The sequence below is a fragment of the Moschus berezovskii genome, chromosome 7 (assembly GCF_049115385.1).
Source record: "Moschus berezovskii isolate FMDL1 chromosome 7, NW_MosBer_1.0, whole genome shotgun sequence".
Lineage (NCBI taxonomy): Eukaryota > Metazoa > Chordata > Mammalia > Artiodactyla > Moschidae > Moschus > Moschus berezovskii.
The window spans coordinates 102,519,362-102,538,295 of record NC_142466.1 but is presented as its reverse complement, the minus strand read 5'-3'; the positions used below and the strand labels follow the sequence as shown (position 1 = coordinate 102,538,295).

The 18,934-nt window shown below is 36.4% G+C and overlaps 1 protein-coding gene and 1 long non-coding RNA gene across 6 annotated transcripts in view; one reads left to right on the top strand and one right to left on the bottom strand.

Annotated features, from left to right (window-relative positions):
• The window catches only part of FSD1L (fibronectin type III and SPRY domain containing 1 like), a 60,495-nt gene that overhangs the window by 6,915 nt on the left and 34,646 nt on the right, over window positions 1-18,934 (bottom strand). For 2 of the 4 annotated variants that reach the window (XM_088838228.1, XM_088838232.1), the window contains exons 7-13: window positions 15,665-15,874; window positions 14,396-14,494; window positions 9,889-10,018; window positions 9,233-9,265; window positions 5,778-5,878; window positions 5,084-5,335; window positions 34-122 (exon numbers count right to left, since the gene is read on the bottom strand). In XM_088838228.1, coding sequence (XP_088694354.1) covers window positions 34-122; window positions 5,084-5,335; window positions 5,778-5,878; window positions 9,233-9,265; window positions 9,889-10,018; window positions 14,396-14,494; window positions 15,665-15,874 — 914 coding nt within the window. The remainder of the gene's footprint in view (window positions 1-33; window positions 123-5,083; window positions 5,336-5,777; window positions 5,879-9,232; window positions 9,266-9,888; window positions 10,019-14,395; window positions 14,495-15,664; window positions 15,875-18,934) is intronic. The other 2 variants (XM_088838229.1, XM_088838231.1) reach the window with 2 other exon arrangements.
• LOC148777476 (uncharacterized) overlaps window positions 1-18,934 on the top strand; it is a 65,611-nt gene that overhangs the window by 14,845 nt on the left and 31,832 nt on the right. The window contains exon 3 of one of the 2 annotated variants that reach the window (XR_016037902.1): window positions 7,348-7,465. This is a non-coding gene — a long non-coding RNA (uncharacterized LOC148777476). Of the gene's footprint in view, window positions 1-7,347; window positions 9,896-18,934 lie in introns of those variants that run through there. The other variant, XR_016037901.1, reaches the window with a different exon arrangement.

Below are 18,934 nucleotides of genomic sequence, written 5' to 3'. Positions count from 1 at the left end.
AGTTGCCAAACCAAATATAAATTAGGTACTAACCATGAAACCAGGTAGTACTGGCTGAGTAAATTTTGCCTTAAAGGAATACAACAACTGTTTTGAGTTTGCATCATAGAAAGAAAGCTGACCTAGAGGGAAGGAGAAAAAAAGTCAGATTTATTATTGGAAAAAAAAAATTAACATCTAATTAAGTCTAACATATAATCATGCATAAAAGTAATAACCAAATGAATAATTGTCACTTTGAGGACTGGACTTAGGAATTCTCACTTGAAAATCGGTAGTAAACATGTTTAAGAAAAAGCCCAAATCCACTTTTCTTTTCCTGGTTTTTAAGATCTCCATAAGTGCTTTCATAATCTGGCACTATCCAATTATTCAACAACAGACTTCTCATTTTTTACCGGGTTCCCTTAGCCCGGTAAAAACCAGTTATTTCTTCTTCTTTTTTTTTTACTATAACCAGCCTTTCCACTCAATCCTTTCACCATTTAAGGTTTACTCTATTAGACTTTGTCCTCTAATTACTTAAAGCCATACTCACACCCTAGTCTCTAAAATCATGGTATAATTATCACTGCTTCCATTTTAGTTCTTTTTAAGGTCTCCTGACAGTCTGTCTTTCAACAATGATCATGTAACTGAATCACTGTGCTTCTGACCACCTAACTGTCCAACCTGATGACACCCTTACAACTGTTATCATTTCTTCAAACTTTTCTCTCATGACTATTGTCTTGGTTTGTTTCTTACTCCTGAGGATATCTTCTGTTTCTTTTCCTCCTATTCTAAATGTAGATGCTTGCCCAGGATCTTTTCAACTCTACAAGGTTCCCACAATAAATTAGCTGCCACTAAACAGAGAAGAAAAGAACTAACATTGTGTCTACTAGAAAAGAAACTAACATTATGTCTACTATTTATATAAACTACTTCAAAATACCAAGCAACCTATATGTGGTCACAAAGTTAGTGTACAGAAGAGCAATAACACTTAATGGTTCTGTGCAATATTCAGTGGCCATTCCGTGATGCACAACTAATATTTAGCTTCAGCTAAGTAATGCCACATGGCTGTCCCAGTGGTATCTCATCTTCCCCAGGATCCTCTATGCTCTCCACTGTGTTGATGGAATGATCATCCTTTTGATCACACTGGATGGAACCTCAGTCATCTTCAGTTCTTCTCTGTCCCTTCCTCCAATCCATATTTTTAGTAACCAAGTCCTATGAATTCTACTTTCACACCATCAAATCCATTCTTCTTAATTCCCCACTGCTCAGGCCTCTCTTACCACTAATCACTCAACCAATACTTATTAAGGGTTTACTATGTAAAGAAAGGCAAGGCCAAAGGATGCTAAAACTACTGCACAATTGCGCTCATCTTACACGCTAGTAAAGTAATGCTCAAAATTCTCCAATCAGGCTTCAATAGTATGTGAACTGTGAACTTTTAGATGTTCAAGCTGGATTTAGAAAAGGCAGAGAATACCCTCCCTGTGGCTCAGCTGGTAAAGAAAAGGCAGAGGAACCAGAGATTAAATTGCCAACATCCGATGGATCATTGAAAAAGCAAGAGAGTTCCAGAAAAACATCTATTTCTGCTTCATTGACTATGCCAAAGCCTTTGACTATGTGGATCACAATAAACTGTGGAAAATTCTTAAAGAGATGGGAATACCAGACCACCTGACCTGCCTCTTGAGAAATCTGTATGCAGATCAGGAAGCAACAGTTAGAACTGGACATGGAACAACAGACTGGTTCCAGATAGGAAAAGGAGTACATCAAGGCTGTATATTGTCACCTGCTTATTTAACTTATATGCAGAGTACATCATGAAAAACGTTTGCCTGGATGAAGCACAAGCTGGAATCAAGATTGCTGGGAGAAATATCAATAACCTCAGATATGCAGATGACACCATCTTTATGGAAGAAAGCGAAGAAGAACTAAAGAGCCTCTTGATGAAAGAGGAGAGTGAAGAAGTTGGCTTGAAGCTCAACATTCAGAAAACAAAGATCATGGCATCTCGTCCCATCATTTCATGGGAAACAGATGGGGAAACAGTGGAAACAGTGGCTGGCTTTATTTTGGGGGGCTCCAAAACCAGTGCAGATGGTGACTGCTGCCATGAAATTAAAAGACACTTATTCCTTGGAAAAAAAGTTATGACCAACCTAGACAGCATATTAAAAAGCAGAGACATCACTTTGCCAACAAAGGTCCGTCTAGTCAAAGCGATGGTTTCTCCAGCAGTCATGTATGGATGTGAGAGTTGGACTATAAAGAAAGCTGAGCGCCAAAGAATTGATGCTTTTGAACTGTGGTGTTGGAGAAAACTCTTGAGAGTCCCTTGGACTTCAGAGATCCAACCAGTCCATCCTAAGGGAAATCAGTCCTGAATATTCATTGGAAGGACTGATGCTGAAGCTGAAACTCCAATACTCTGGCCACCTCATGCAAAGAACCGACTCATTTGAAAAGACCCTGATGCTGGGGAAGATTGAAGGCGGGAGGAGAAGGGGACAACAGAGGATGAGATGGTTGGATGGCATCACCGACTCGATGAACATGAGTTTGAGTAAGCTTCAGGAGCTGGTGATGGACAGGGAGGCCAGGCGTGCTGCAGTCTATGGGGTCGCAAGGAGTCGGACATGACTGAGCAACTGAACTGAACTGATGTAAAGCATCTGCCAAGCTATAAGGACATAATACTTATTAACAAAACAGACATGGTCCTGTCTATATTACTTAAAGACCACCTTGAAAAGTCTTCCTCTCTCAGTATTTTGCAACCTCTTTCACATTTAACCATTTATTCTCTAATATGTCTAAAACTATATTACCATCATATAACTATAAAATAAACAGAAGTCCCCCTTCAACTACTAAAAAAAGACTAGCTTATTAATGGCAACTGACTCCAGTATTCTTGCCTGGAGAATCCCATGGATGGAGAAGCCTGGTGGGCTACAGTCCAAGGGGTTGCAAAGAGTCGGACATGACTGAGCAACTTATTCTTTTCCAAGGTCCTCAGAATCTGATCCCATTCTACATTACAATTTATGTCTATACCCTATGCTTTAGGTTAACAATTATACTTCTTACTATCCTTAAGGAATCTTTAATTATACTTAATCTTTAAGTATCTTTAATTATACTCATCTTTAAGGAATCACAAAGTATGGGAAAAGAGACAGAAGAAGGTAAGCAAATGCTATCCTGGTAGTTTAAAAAGAAAAAAATGTATTGATGCCAATAAATTTACTGTTTATCCTGAGGAAAATTATTTATGAGTCTAAGGGAGTAAATTTTTCAAAATGTAGCAAAGCTGACACGTCATCACTAAAAATAAATCAAACCAAAGTCAATTGTTTTCCTTTTTGAATAACTAGGTTGATAATTCATGGAACTCTTTGGACATAAGGTTACTTAAAATCGTAAAACTTGGTTTTATTAGCTTTAAGTGTCAATTTGGAGTAAGGCATTTAGGGAATTACTTTTGTTCCCTACTTCAACAATACTTCATCTTCAAAAGTTTTATATTTAGATGACAGTAGACAAGACGCTTATCAAATACGTAACTCAAAAAGCTTAAAGATAAGCAAGTTAATTTTTGGATGATCTTAAGGAGGGACTGGGGGTGGGAGGAGATGGGGACGACAGAGAATGAGATGGCTGGATGGCATCACCGACTTGATGGACATGAGTTTCAGTGAACTCCGGGAGTTGGTGATGGACAGGGAGGCCTGGCGTGCTGTGATTCATGGGGTCGCAAAGAGTCGGACATGACTGAGCGACTGAACTGAACTGAACTGAAAAGGAGGGAAGATTGCCAAAATCTATTAAGATGAAACTTAAGGACAAATACAGTGTTCTTCATTTGAGTTACAAACAGCAGAGAAACACCTCTACACTGTCTAACATCAGAGGAAAAAGATAATCTGCCAGAACTCAATGGAAAAAGATCTAGTGGATTAGGTGGCTACCAGCTCAATATTGATCTACAGTGCTGTTAAGTCATATTACTAGAAATCATGCTACCAAATCATTAATTTACGCTGGTCAGAAGTTGTGTGTTCTACTTTGAGAATCAATCTTTAAAATATATATAAACATAGTTTACAACCACAGGTGATAATAAAGGTCTGGAAAAATTAAATTAAAAGGAACAGCTAATAGTACAGAGAATGTACAGTCTGGAAAACAGGGAAAGAGAAGTAATGTTAGTTTTTTAAAAAATAAGAACTATAATGTAAATATGAATTAGGGAACATAATTCCGTGTTTCTTCAGATGATAAGACTTAATTGCAAGTCTCAGAAGTTACTGAGAGATAAAATGAGTTGACTCAAGAAAAACCTTCTAATCAAATGTTATCCTACAGTGAAACAGGCTGCCTTCTAAGACCACACAGAAAAGTTCAAGCGTAGGAGTGGCAACTACTCACAGAGATAATGTAATAAGGAAATCATACTAAGTGGCAAAAAGATTGGGTAATTTCTAAGGTCTATTTCAACTAAAAAAATCTGACCCTACCACTCTTAACAGTTAACAAAACAAGGTAAGGGAGGAATTAAAATGGCATAAGACATTTTACTGCTCATAACTAAAATTAGCAACATCTTTTTTTTCAGACTTACTTAATAGATTATAGATGAGTGCTTTTGTAGGCCTGCAAGCAGACATCACATGCCCTTTCAGTCAACTATAGACCTGAAATTATGTTTGTGATCAAATCCTAGTAGGTCAAAACATCCTTACCACAATACTAGTGGAAATTCTGTACAGATTATTACCACAGGAAAGCATGATGCTTTTCTGGTGGCTCAGATGGTAAAGAATCCGCCTACAACGTGGGAGACCTGGGCTTGATTCCTGGGTTGCAAAGATCCCCTGGAGGAGGGCATGGCAACCCATTCCAGTATTCCTGCCTGGAAAATCCCATGGACAGAGGTGTCCGTCAAGCTACAGTCCATGGGGTCACAAAGAGCTGGACATGACTGAGCAACTAAGCACAATGCAAAGTCATGAAATACAAACAATGATGATGAAATGACTCAGGAGAAAATCAGCAAACTTACCCCCATCAAAATCGCAAAATACACCTATTCTTTCAGGAACAGCAACATCCAAGGCTTTGACTTTATTATTATGTTTTGCTGCAAATGTGTTCTGTAGCCAATTGTTCACGTGGATACACCAACTCGTGTTTGTCTTTCCTAACTGGTCAAATTTCCCCAAAGTCTTGTATGCTACTCCCACACTGTAGGATTTACAGTCCTTCTGGGCCTTGACCTCCCAATAATGTTGTCCACTTTCAATAGCAGTGTCTCCTACAAAAGATGGGAAGGTAAACTTAACTCTTACCTGTTTCTTATGACTTACAGTTTGACCTATATTTGGTCCCACAATGGCACCAGAAAGTCTGATTCAGAATAATCATGTTAACACAGACACTAAACGCAGAGTATCTGCTGTAATGACTTGCACATTTACTAACTTCTCTGAATATAAAAGGCTTCAGAGCTTTTCTTCCTTATTATTCCCTTAAGAGTTATAAATGTGGAGCACTACATAAACTGAAGTAGAATTTAAAACATATCAATAAAAAGATAATTTGAAAACCTACCAAAGCAACTAGGCCTCAAGAGGGAGAAATTTTGGCAAATGTTCATTCAATACACAGGAGCCATGCCACCCCTGAGTAGAAAGTCCACCCATGTGACTGTGATGCTTTTAATCGGAGATAATGAAGAATTATTACATTTATCCTACCCAACACTGTGTACGATTCCCCCGTAAAACGATCTCTGCTGCCTCTGACAGCTGGTGGCCTGGAGCCTACAGATGTCCGTTTAGGGGATGGGGTACCACTTCTATATAAACAGGAACAAAAAGAAAAACAAACATTCTATGTTGCACATGTTTCACAAACTAAAATTACAGATAAAAGGAAACTTTGAAGAGCTTTCTAATCATGCTGCACAAAGAGCAATATTTAACTTTATTTGAATTATTTACTATCAAACAGAGTTGTCAATTATAACACTTACATGTAAGAAGTCATCAACATAAAGCAAGCTAAAAACAGTAATACCATGCAGAGAGAGCAAGGCTTGTACAAATAATACACAGTCGGAATATGACACAACGCCAAAATGGGACAAGACAAAAGGGGAAAAAGAACCCAAGGGGGAAGAAAGAACTGCAGAAAGATAATGGATTATATAACTTACATTTCTTGCAGTTAAATTTAAATTAAAAGCAAGTCTTATTTTAGGAAGAGAAATGACTTATAATATTTGATATTATTCTATGCATGGATTTGGGTAATTGCTATTTTTATTTTTAAGATTTATCATAAACCAAATAAATTTTTTTATTTTCATAAGCAGTAGGTATTTTTGTTTTCTATCTTTTCTTCTTAAAAAAAAAAAATAGCAATTACCCAAATCCATGCGCAGAGTAATATCAAGTATTATAAAGCATTTCTCCTACTAAAATGGACAAGATACAATTTGACTTTCCTTTTTCAAATTATATGATATAGTAAACTGGACAGCATTAAGGCCTTTCACTAACTCCCCAAAATCCGAAACAGACCAAACCTCAAAAGATGTTTAAAAATTAACATTTCAATTATACCAAACTGCTGCATTCATAAAACAAAAAATTCATTACTTACCAGCAGTAAAGAAATAAAGGGAAAGCATGGCAAAAAGAAAAACAAATGTAAATATTGAGAATGGCAATTTAAATTTCAAAGAAAAGTTAAGTAAGGAAAAGTATTCCACTGGGCACCCTAGAATTCCAACCCTGAATACATTTTTGCAAGAAGTACAACAATTATTATTATCTTAAAGCAAACACGATTCCACCCTTTAAAGATACCTCAGTCACTCAACTGTCTCAACTAAGGCTCTTTGTTATCTCTAATCTGGACTGTTTTATCAGCTTCCCAGATAATCTCTTTGTTACTCAAGTCATTTGTTCACTGTTACAAGATAAACCTAACTCCGATTTTCCTACTCTAAAATCTTCAAGTACTTCCTTACTACCTACAAAGAACTTAGCATGGCATTTCAGGTTCTTCTTGATTTGGTCCCACTCCGCTTTTCCGGGTAGCTCAGCTGGTAAAGAATCTGCCTGCAATGCAGGAGACCCCTGGGTCGGGAAGATCCCCTGGAGAAGGGACAGGCTACCCAATCCAGTATTCATGGACTTCCCTGGTGGCTCAGACAGTAAAGAATCTGCCTGCAATGTGGAAGACCTGGGTTTGATTCCTGGGTTGGGAAAATCCCCTGGAAGAGGGCATGGCAACCCACTCCAGTATTCTTGCCTGCAGAATCCCCATGGACAAAGAAGCCTGGCGACTAAGCACACAGCACTGCCTTTCCAGCCTTCTCACCTCTGGACAGCACTATCCAGCTAAAAGTAGCAGCTCAAGCATTCCTTAAACTCAGGTAATCTGCTTCAGTGCCTTTCCCTTCCGTCATTTGTTCTCTCACTGCCAAGTCCAAACGCTACACATTCTTCTACTCATTTGAGAACCAACTTAAATACTAATCCACTAATGAAGGTCTCCCAGATCCTACCAGGCTAAGTAACCTTTCTGAGGAGCCCACCTCTAGGCCAAAATTCTGTGTATGACCCTTCAGGCCTAACCAGAAGTAATTATAAATGCTTGCCTTCTCCACACCAGACTTAGTGCACTGCGAGTTCACTGCAGGTTTTGGAGGGAGTTGCAATCCCCCTGGCAACCCCATTCTCATGTGCATCTCTGCATTCCTAGATTAGATACCTGTATTCAGAGGTTCCATTACGGGAGGGGGCCCTCAGCTGAGACCCTTGCCAGCTGCCTCTCAGAGACCTCCTTAAAAGGGGGCAGGGGTCAGGGAGCGATCTGAAGACTCGTTTCTCCACTCCTGTCTCAATACTTTCCCACTCCCAACCTTTCCCGTTTCCTTGGCCTCAGGTCCACAAAACAGAAGACGGCTTTTGTTTGGGTCTCCCTGGGCAGCAAGAGGGTCCTCAGATACTTACCACCTTCTCTAGTTTACCTAACCCTCACCCTGTGCCATTCTGCTGTGAAAATGGAACACTGGGCGACCGAGCACCCCTTCCTCTGGGCCTCTTACTTATACTATCACAGAAAGTGAACAAAGTTTGGACTGTTACTTTCAGTTTGGCTCATTGTCCTAATTGACCACTTCAACATCTGGCAGCTCAGGAAATCTTTCTTCCTCCAAACTCCGATTCACACATACTACTAAATACAATCTCTATCTCATATTATTATTATTTATAGAGGGAGATATAGCTTATCTACATCAGTTAGGACAAATTCCTTGAAGGCAGGGACCATGTTTATCCCTATAAACCCCACAACATCCAGCTGACATCCTACAGTAAATAAATATTTATGGAAAGAATAAAAGTATGCAACATTCCAGAAGTAACCCACATACAAAATACGCTTAAAGGAATGAGAGAAAGAGAAATAACATGATGAAATTATAAACATAAGTAGTCTAAAAATCTCCAAATGACCAAACTTCACTGACCCTATCAAATCCAGCAGCATTTTACAATTTCTAATACACCAACAATGATTCACTTTCACCAATAATAAGCAAATAAACTGGAAAAAAGAGAAGATAATAATTCTGAAAAGAGAACACATTCTGGTTTCTGGGAAAGATATGGGGTATCTTCAAATCAGCACATTACTTGTGCGATTTGAAGTGATTCATCTTTCTGGCACTGTCCTAGTAATTTCAGTAATGACCTTTTTTTTTTAATCTTTGATACTTTTGAAATTGTATGATTTTTATAAAACATAGAACACTTTAAACTTGCTTCATGTCAAATATTTGTAAAAGCAAAGCTATCATGTTAGATATATTGAATACAGCACAACAAGAAAGATGCCAGGTATAAGTAAATGCAGAAAAAATTCATATGAACGAAATTAATTCAAGAAAGACTTAAAGCAGAGCTTATTGTTTTGTTATCATATACAGTATAATCCAAATAATATGCAGCATAATGCTATATAATGCTGTAAATCCAAAACATAAGCTTACCAATACAGACAGTCTACACAAAGCAATATTTTAGCTTATGAAGGCTGCTGCAATGGGTTCTGCTTATTGGTTAAAGAAAAATTTAAGTTATTCAGCCAAGCTAGATAGACTAGATCCTAGAACTAGACAGACATAGATCATCACCTTGAATGTTTCTTCAGTGAAGTGACATGGACACTGTCAGATAAAAATAGGCAACTGTTAAGAGACTGCTTTACAACTTAAATTTAACAGTTTATATAACAAAATTAGATGAAAACGTCGGCTAAGGAATTTCTTCTGATTCACTGTTTAACAGTGATCACACCTTATTTCAGTATGAGTACAATTCATCTCTGTTAAAAGAGGCCTCCATGCTTTAAGACTACCTAAGTCAGTCTGACAATAACACAAGGTCCCAAGTCTGCCTCTTTGGTTCACAAGGTTGCTGACCAGGGGCCAGACACTGGGGTTGAACATGGTAAAAGTTGTCATTCAACGCAGACCTTCAGCTAAAAGAGGTGATCTGTAAGTCTAACATTCAGGAACTATACTAGGAACTTCTCTCTGAGCAGTTCAAATTGCTGTAGATATAACCTGAAAAGAAATGGAATACTGAAATAAAAGATGGAAGAAGAGGATTAGGAAAAAAAACTAAGAAAAAATAATGAAAAATGTTAATGACAAATTCAAGTACTGGCAAACAATATTGTACTTTTCACTTTGGTGTTAATAATAAGAATTTCATTTCTAGTTACTGTCAAATAAGAATCAATGTACAAGCATTTAATCCAGATAACAGACTTAATAAATGAGCTTACCTGCCCTTGTTCTCTTTTCCTTTAATTTTACTGTCTTGACCTTTTCCTCCAGTAGGATCCCACTCTACACAGGTATCTTCAACTTTCAGGTTCAAATGGGAGGATGAGTTATCCAAATTGAAATTAAGAGCTAACCAAAACAATATTTCATTTTTAATGTAGCATATCTCTAGTTTCTGAAGCACAGCCATCATCAAATTATTTTCAAACTCAATAGATTTCAACACTGTATATAAAGTTTCAATTCTTAACCTTAAGATTTAAAGTCTACAATGATAAAGCCATTATCTACTAATTCCTACTCTATTTCCCATTATTCTCCTCTATATATCTATCCTATACGCCAACCAAATACAATGTACTTGCATGGTCACTGGTCTTTCTGCTTTTCCTTCTGCTGGAATCTCCATTAGCACAATAGCTTCAATTTCCTATTATCAGAGCAGCAGCTGATTGTTAACGACTAAACAGAAAGGGGAGCTAGTAGAATCAAGGATGAGGAGAAAGTGATGTGGTGTAAAAAATTATAGACCCTGGCACACACATATTGTCTCTTCTGCTCTAACACTTAATAATTTCATATTTAAACTCTCAGTAGTTTCAAAAATAAGGCAAGCATAGAGAAATAGGCCATTATGGAAGAAACAAGGGAAATAACTCAGCTGATAGAGCTAAGATGACTTACAAGGCAAAGAATAGATGGGGGAAAAGGGCTACTTAAATGAAAACAAATCAAGAAAATAGAACACAAAACCATGCTTTTCAAATTATTTGATATCGGGGAACTATCTGTACTATTCATAAGACTTACTTAGAACTGCTAATTTAGGAAATCAGTTTAACACAGTATCACTTGCTCCTTTTGGATACTGAGGGTTAATCATTGAAATGTATCAATTTAATATGCAATTTCTGGAATTTGTGTTTTAAGCAAGGTATCATCTACTACAGTTACCAATAAATCTGCTTATTAGTTATATTTCCCTCCAAAAGTTTAAATTTCTTGTAAGTATTCACTAAAGAAATATTGCTTTACAATACCCCATTTCACTTAAGGATAATACGTGATTTAGCTAAAGGTTCAGTGTGTCTGTGAAATATTCATCATCAAACAACAAAATATTCATATAGAAAACCTAATGCTTATCTAGTGCATGAAGAATCCTTTTATACTCTACTGTTTTGTAAAGAGCACTTTAATTTCACCTATTCATCTGACCTATTGTTCACTGTATTTTAAAACATTCTAAATACAAATTGACTAACCATAACCACTTCCAGAAAATGTCATACTATATGCAAAAAAGTTAATAGCTTTCAAAACATGCATGTAAACAGAAATGAACTTACTGAAAGAAGAAATAATATAGTTCCAGTAAAAATGGAAATAGAATTCCTCAAAAGGGAGGTGACTGAAAAGTTAGGATTATGCAAAACTGAGATCCTGTATTACCAAGAAAGAACTGTCTTAAGAAAACAGAGTTAACCTCTATATTAGTTATTAGTTATACATGTGAGGGCATCTGAATTTTTGAGATAAACAGTGGATACAACTCAAGGTGCCATCAACACTCAGCTGCCTGTTAAAATCCTAAGGAAAGAAAAAAAATCATAAAGCTATTCCCTGTGTCTGATGATGATCAGAGTAGAGTCAAGGGTGGCAAAAACAGGTATCATCCCTCAAGCCACTTGAGACCAGACATCAAATACCATAGCACCCAAACAGAAAAGTATAGGTTTCAATCTCAAGGGTACAATCTTTTCTCTCTTCCTCTTTGAACACTGTCCCTTCATGAAGCCTCAACTAAATCACTGAGGCTCTCTAAGTAACAAGGATAATATTTTACTATGAAGTTTAAAAAAAAGATAGGCCTCAAAAGTGAGGCCTCAACTGTTAGTCTTATCTCTCATATAAGTCCTGTAATGAAGCCAGATATTAGTTTCCATATGTTTAAAAGTCTATGTAAACAAAGTACCAAAAAAAAAAAAAAATAAGGGACAGATATGTTTTATGTGTTTACTTTGGGTTGGTGGCTACTTTCCATACTGTAAAATTATATCATAGATACTAACATTTGAAGCTAGAAAGCAACTGGTGATTAGTATCACATCATTTACAAGGAAGAGATAATATACTTTAAAAATTCTGGTCATAAGAAATCATATTATTCATCACTTTTGATAATTTCAATAAGAGAAGAAATTACATACACTGGAGAGATAGATATTAACAAGGTTCACTATCTTCTACACCAAGCACCACAAGTGGCACGATATGAAGTTTTGGTAGGATTCAACTATGTAATCTCCATCTCTCTCTCCCTTTTCCTCCAATTCTCTGCTCATATATTTATTTCTAACGGTTGGTCAAAAAGGGCTACGAGTCAAAAAATTAGTAAACAACTGTTTACCATGGTACTTTAAAAAACCTGACTTTTCTCCGGAGCTCCTGCTGTCATTTAGTAGCCACTCCAGTAGTATGGAACAACCTTAGAAAACCTGTGACCCATAGCTTCTTAAGAGATAATTTTACTGAGTCTCCCAGAAGGTCCTAGAAGGTTCAATGGGCCTCAGGGTTGTTTACCCCAGGGGGTTTACCCCATAGTGAGAACTGCTCAAAAGGACTAGAATCAACTTAGTCTTTCCCTGCAAACCCTAAGACCAAGAATTTGACTAGTTAAGATCTAGACACTGCTAATGGGAGCAGACAGTCCAGCTCCAAAGAAACTACAAGAAAGATATTCATTTCCGTGAATCTACGGAATTTGCATGGAAATGTACAATTCACCACATTTAGTCGGACACGACTGAGCGACTAAACTGAACTGAACTGAACTGAGGCCCAAGTTTGGTCACTAAATATTAAAGGAAAAGGAACAAAAGAAATTTAAAAAATATATTCTTAGAGGATATTAATAATAATGCAATTTTACCTGACAAGGGCTGAAAACAGTTCAAGTATAGAAAAGATTATCTACCTGTAAATATGACTTTATTTTGAAATGGTAAAAATCTCTAAAGAAACCACAGTTTCAATTTGTTAACAAGTAATTCTAAGTAACTGCATTTCTTGGCTAAGTTATCTGTAGTTCTCAAATAAAAACATTTGCTAATCCAAATTACTTTGACTTAGCTTTGTCTTGCTTTTATAATCTTTCTAATGCAATCATATTCTTATGCATTTGAGCTGTCAATAACTTATGAACTTCTTGTTTTATTCTAAAACGATATTTGCCTCCAAGTCATATCAAACTTCTAGCATTCAAACCTATTCAAATGCTATGTGAACTGGAGGTCAGTGGAACACTCAAAGGCCCAACTATCTAACAACAATGGATAGACACTGACTCTGGAAGTAAACGGAGTCAGTTATCATCTCACAGCTGGAAAGATCTGTAACATTATGGCCTTCAAACTGGTGAAGACCTGAGAAATCTGTGTTTAAATACGTCAGTCTTTGTTGCTGTTGTTCAGTCTCTGAGTCATGCCTGACTCTGCAACCCACAGACGCAGCGCACTAGGCTCCCCCATCGTTCACTATCTCCTGGAGTTTGCTCAATTTCATGTACATTGAGTTCTAATAAATTCAAATTGTTCTCAGAGACTAGAAGCACTTACTTACATTCCTGGCCCACAATAAAGGCAGGCAGAGAACCTGTGAATAAGATTCTTGTTCACACCTTTCCAAGCTAGTTTTAGGGATCATGGCTAAGTTATTTAACATATTTGAGCTTCCCTTTCTTCACCTACAAAATGGGTATCAATACCACCTATTCTACTGATCCCTCAAGACGGTTTCAATGATCAAATAAAAGACTTGTGAGAGGGCTTTGTAAACATTAACAAACTACATAAATAATAATTTCTACAATAAGATTTATGAAAACAAAAAGAACTTGAACTAAACTGAATACACACTTCTCTATTATTGAGACATAATCCATTCTCTGGGCTAACCTCAGCAATGGGAATGTAATTATACTAGACTGAAATTTGAAAACTAAGTACCCATGAGAGAACATAATACCATCACTGGTCTATGCCATCACGCATCTGAAAGTCAAAGTCACTCAGTCATGTCCAACTATTTGCAACTCCATGGACTGTAGCCTACTGGGCTCCCCTGTCCATGGGATTTCCCAGGCAAGAATACTGGAGTGGGTTGCCATTTCCTTCTCCAGGGGATCTTCCCAACCCGGGAATCAAACCTCGGTCTCCTGCTTTGCAGGCAGAAGCTTTACTGTCTGAGCTACCAGGAAAGCCCCTGACTCATCTGAATACTAGTGTAAAAGAGAAACCAATGAAATCCACTACTGTAGTCCTAATTTTCCCATCTTAAAATACCTCCTGATGAGAATTCTGTGTGTGTGTGTCAGGGGTGGGAGGCGGGGTGGTATGAAGACAGCGAAGGAAGGCAACTATATATGAAATGTTTCCTATCACAAAGTGTTGAACAACTTCACATGTTAAGTTCTGTTTCGTGGTGAACAACAGCTATTGATCTTACCTTTGGTCTCTAGAGTCACTGGATCAGAATACTCTCCAGCCACAGCCTTGTTACAAGCTCGCACTCTGAAATTCATGTACTTTGAATCAAACTTTAAACCTGAAAAAAATTAAAAACAGCCTTGAGATATGAAAAGTAAAGGACTCTACTCCAAAAGTATGAGTATGAACCTTCAAACAGACTTTTTTCCCTCCTTGGAACTACCGTTTTACTCAGAAAGAGTACAAATTTATGTTAACAGAGTGATAATGCCTGAAATAAAAGAAATCGTGATTGATGTATTATTTTCTTCAAAACAAATGAATTATGCAGTTTATTCCTGGGCTTTTTAAACTTAGCAATAAAAAAATATTCTCAAGCCTCAATGTAAGTAAGGTTTCATTCATGGAGAGACGCTATGATTTAAAACAACATACTCAATTTCTGGAAAGTAGCTAAAGAATTTTTATATTTGTTTCACAAGTAAAAAAGAAATTTAAAGAGAAAGTGAAGCTTAAGGATTAATAGCAAAATTCTGAACTTAGTCAGGGCCAGATTAACATCTCAATCCAAAAATTACTAGCTATGGGGCATTCAACAACTGGATAGAGCCACAGTTGTATATCTGTAAAATGGAAAAGGAAAAACCAACCTCACAACTCTAAGGACTAACTGAAATGCACTGTGCTTATTAAAATCAGAAGTCCTGTGAACTTCAGCCCAGATCCTGACAAATGTTAGGTTCTCAGTAATGATGACAATACTAATGTTACTGCTCATGTAAAACAAACATTAAAAATCTCAGGCAACATTCAGCCCACTCAAATACCCTAACTCCCCTATATAAAGAGGTATGTTTTTAAAGACTATCAAAAGGCCAATACACAAATTTCTAATATCAAGGCACAGCTCAACTTTTAAGTATTACCACAAAGGTAATAATAAAAAGGTAAAGGCAAATATTTACAGTATCATTGAAATGTGGAGTAGTGCATACATCTAGAAAATTGACAGCTTTTTTGTTAGAAAACTACGGTAAAAAATTAAATTTTATTGAGACAGTGTTTACAATATCCCTTCACAAACTGTTTTACCAGAGTGCAAATATCCAGAACTAATTAAAATGAAGGTTTTCTTGATATTTTAAGAGAAATTCATTTCTATAACAAATACACAAAAATGTCAGCTTGGCTAAAGAAACTGAATAACTTGATCTTTTAATGTAAGTCAAAAATTCATCAATTATATCTGTTTTCTGAGAATGAGATTCACAAAATGCAATCATCTTACCTGATAGTGTATATTCAGTACCCTTAATATTATCAACTATCTCCCAGCATCGCTCATCCTTTACACGTGGAAGTCCATCAAAATTCGTTTTCCTATATTCCAGTATAAAATGATCAATCTTATTATCTTCTTCTGGCATTCTCCAAGCTACTGTCACAGAGTTGTCAGCCACCAAACATTCTACTGGATCTATCTCTGGAGCTTTGGGGACTGATGCAAAAAAAAAAAAAAAAAAGCTCATTTTTCACTATAGTCCTAATCCAATATTTATGTCTGTCATTCAAATTATGCTTTTTTATGTTGCTTTTGAACTGTTAAATTGAATCAGGCTAAGAGCAGGGGTATCTTATAAATGCAAAATAACCATTTTTCAAAGCTGTTTTAAAATTCAAAGTTTTCCATAGACACATTCAAAGTACATTAAAAACACAGTTGGCAAAAAGCAATTCAAACAGGCTAAGAATAAAGAATCAAGAATTATTTGCTACTTCTCAACACTTACGTCTAATCTGCTATTTCAAACAGCTGGAGACCATAAATTAAATTACTGCTGACAAAATAAAATAACTTGCCTTGAATCTAATGATTAAAACAATTCAAAATATTTTCAATGTATTTTAACAATCTTGTTTATAACCATAATTTCTCAACACTGAACAAAAATGAAATCTGCAACCCCATAAAATATTTAAGAATTTTTAAATGTTTCTTCAGAATTCCAAGATTCGTTAGAACAAAATGCAGTAAATGAGTCACAGTTAACATGTATGAAAATTAATCAATTTCTTTTCCATAAAAGAGGTTTTCCATAGCTCGTCAACATTAACAGATGTTCCATTTAAATAGGAGGCTATCAGGGGAGATGGTCCTCCAGTGACACAGATGTGTCTAAAATGTGTAAAACTGTGCCAGTATTGTATTTAAACTTGTTGATAAAAAAAGCTTTGACAGATTTACTCCAAGCAAGTAAGGCTGGTTCAACATTCTAAATTAACTTATTATTTCAGTAGAAGAAAATGCAAATGATCAGAAGAAAAATTATATGATGCGAATAGAAAGAGGAAAAAATACTTTACAAAATCCAACATTTATTCATGACAAAAGCTCTCAGTAAACTAGGGAACTTTACCTGATTATCAAACCAAAAAACCCTACAGTTAATATCAAGGTTGAGAGACTAGACACCTTCTCCCTAAGGCAATGGCATCCCCTCTCTCCACTCCTATTCAACACTGTACTGGAAGTTCCAGCTAATGCTATAAGACAAGGAAAAGAAGTAAAAGATATGCAAGTTAGGAAAGAAGAAATAAAACTGTGTTCACTTGCTGATGACATGACTGTCTATGCAGAAAATCCCAAAGAAGCAACAGAAAAATTCCTGGAAATAACAAGCTTATAGTAAGGCTGCAGGATAGAAGGGATGAACAGGCAGAGTGCAGGGGAATTTTAGGGCAGTAAAACTACTCTGTGAGACAATGTAGTGGTGGAGACATGACATTACACATTTAACAAACCCACAGAACTGTGTAACAGAGTGAACTCTAATGTGAACTGCGAACTTCATTTAATAATAATTTTTTAATACATTATAGACGTTAGTCTATTACTGGAACATAAACAATACACACTACTATTCATTTCTATGGGAAGACATCATGGGCATTCATAAATTTAATATGCTGTGCCCTGCCTACATATGAGGAAGTGCAAAGGCCTGTGGCATGTAGTAATTTTGTAATTTTGCTGAGCTGAAACCTGTATTGAAGTCCTAAGAGGCTTGTATAAATAAAATACCACTTAATCTGTAAGTGGGTCCAGCTAACTCCCTACAAATCTATGTCTCAAATTCAGCTATTAATATCACTGCAATAAGAATGTACTGGCAAGAAGATTCTTCCTTCTTATGAATAACGGCCCCCAAAGAAAGCAAACTTGGCAAGTAAAAAGAAAATCTAGATATTTTAATTTAAATTTTATTTATCATTTTAATAAGTATCATTTCATTTATATTTAATTTACATATAAACATATTTGTATTTTATTTATCTAAATAATATTTAATTAACATTATTAATAAATTATTGATTTATTTATTTAAATTTAAGAGTGGTATTATTAAAAGCGGAGACATTACTTTGCCAACAAAGGTTCATCTAGTCAAAGTGATAGTTTTTCCAGTAGTCATGTATGGATGTGAGAGTTGGACTATAAAGAAAGCTGATCGCTGAAGAACTGATGCTTTTGAACTGTGGTGTTGGAGAAGACTCTTGAGAGTCCCTTGGACTGCAAGGAGATCCAACCAGTCCATCCTAAAGGAAATCAGTCCTGAATATTCATTGGAAGGACTGATGTTGAAGCTGAAACTCCAATACTTTGGCCACCTGATGCGAAGAACTGACTCATTTGAAAAGACACTAATGCTGGGAAAGATTGAATGCGGGAGGAGAAGGGGATGATAGAGGATGAGATGGTTGGATGGCACCACCAACTCAATGGACATGAGTTTGGGCAAGCTCCGGGAGTTGGTGATGGACAGGGAGGCCTGGTGTGCTGCTGTCGATGGGGTCTCAAAGGGTTGGACAGGACTGAGCAACTGAACTGAAGAGTGGTATGTCGAATATTCTATAATAACCTACATGGGAAAAGAGCCTGAAAAAATAGATATATGTATATGTATAACTGAGTCACTGTGCTGTATGCCTGAAATCACACAACACTGTACATAATCTATACTTCAATATGAAATAAAAATTAAATTGAAAAAAGAATCGTATGTCAAATTAAGAGTGACTTGAATCTAATGCGTGGGAAGTTCACCCAATATCCTATATAGAAGTAAGAGAAGAATTTCAACAAATGTAGGAATAAAGTTCAGGGAAAGATGAAAGGTGGTAAACTCGTAACATAAAAATATTAGGGAACAAAGAACTCTCTTAAAAAAAATGAGAATGGAAAGTAATTCACAGCAACTTCCATAAAGCAACAAACTGTGTGGATATTGGTGTAAGAATTTTACTAGGGTTTTTCTCTGCATGTGAATGTAAAAGAACAACTGAACAATGTAGAAGAACACTGTCACAAGCATGTCTCTCTTCTCGACTGCCGAAGCTCAGAGAGGAGGACATAAACTCTAAGTTTCAACGTATAACGAATAATGGCTTAGCGCAGAAGAAAATGATTATAATTGTTATCATCCACCATTGTCACTTCCAATTCTCAGACTCAGGTAAGTCCACAACTCGCTACTACACATAATATAGTGTAGAGTTG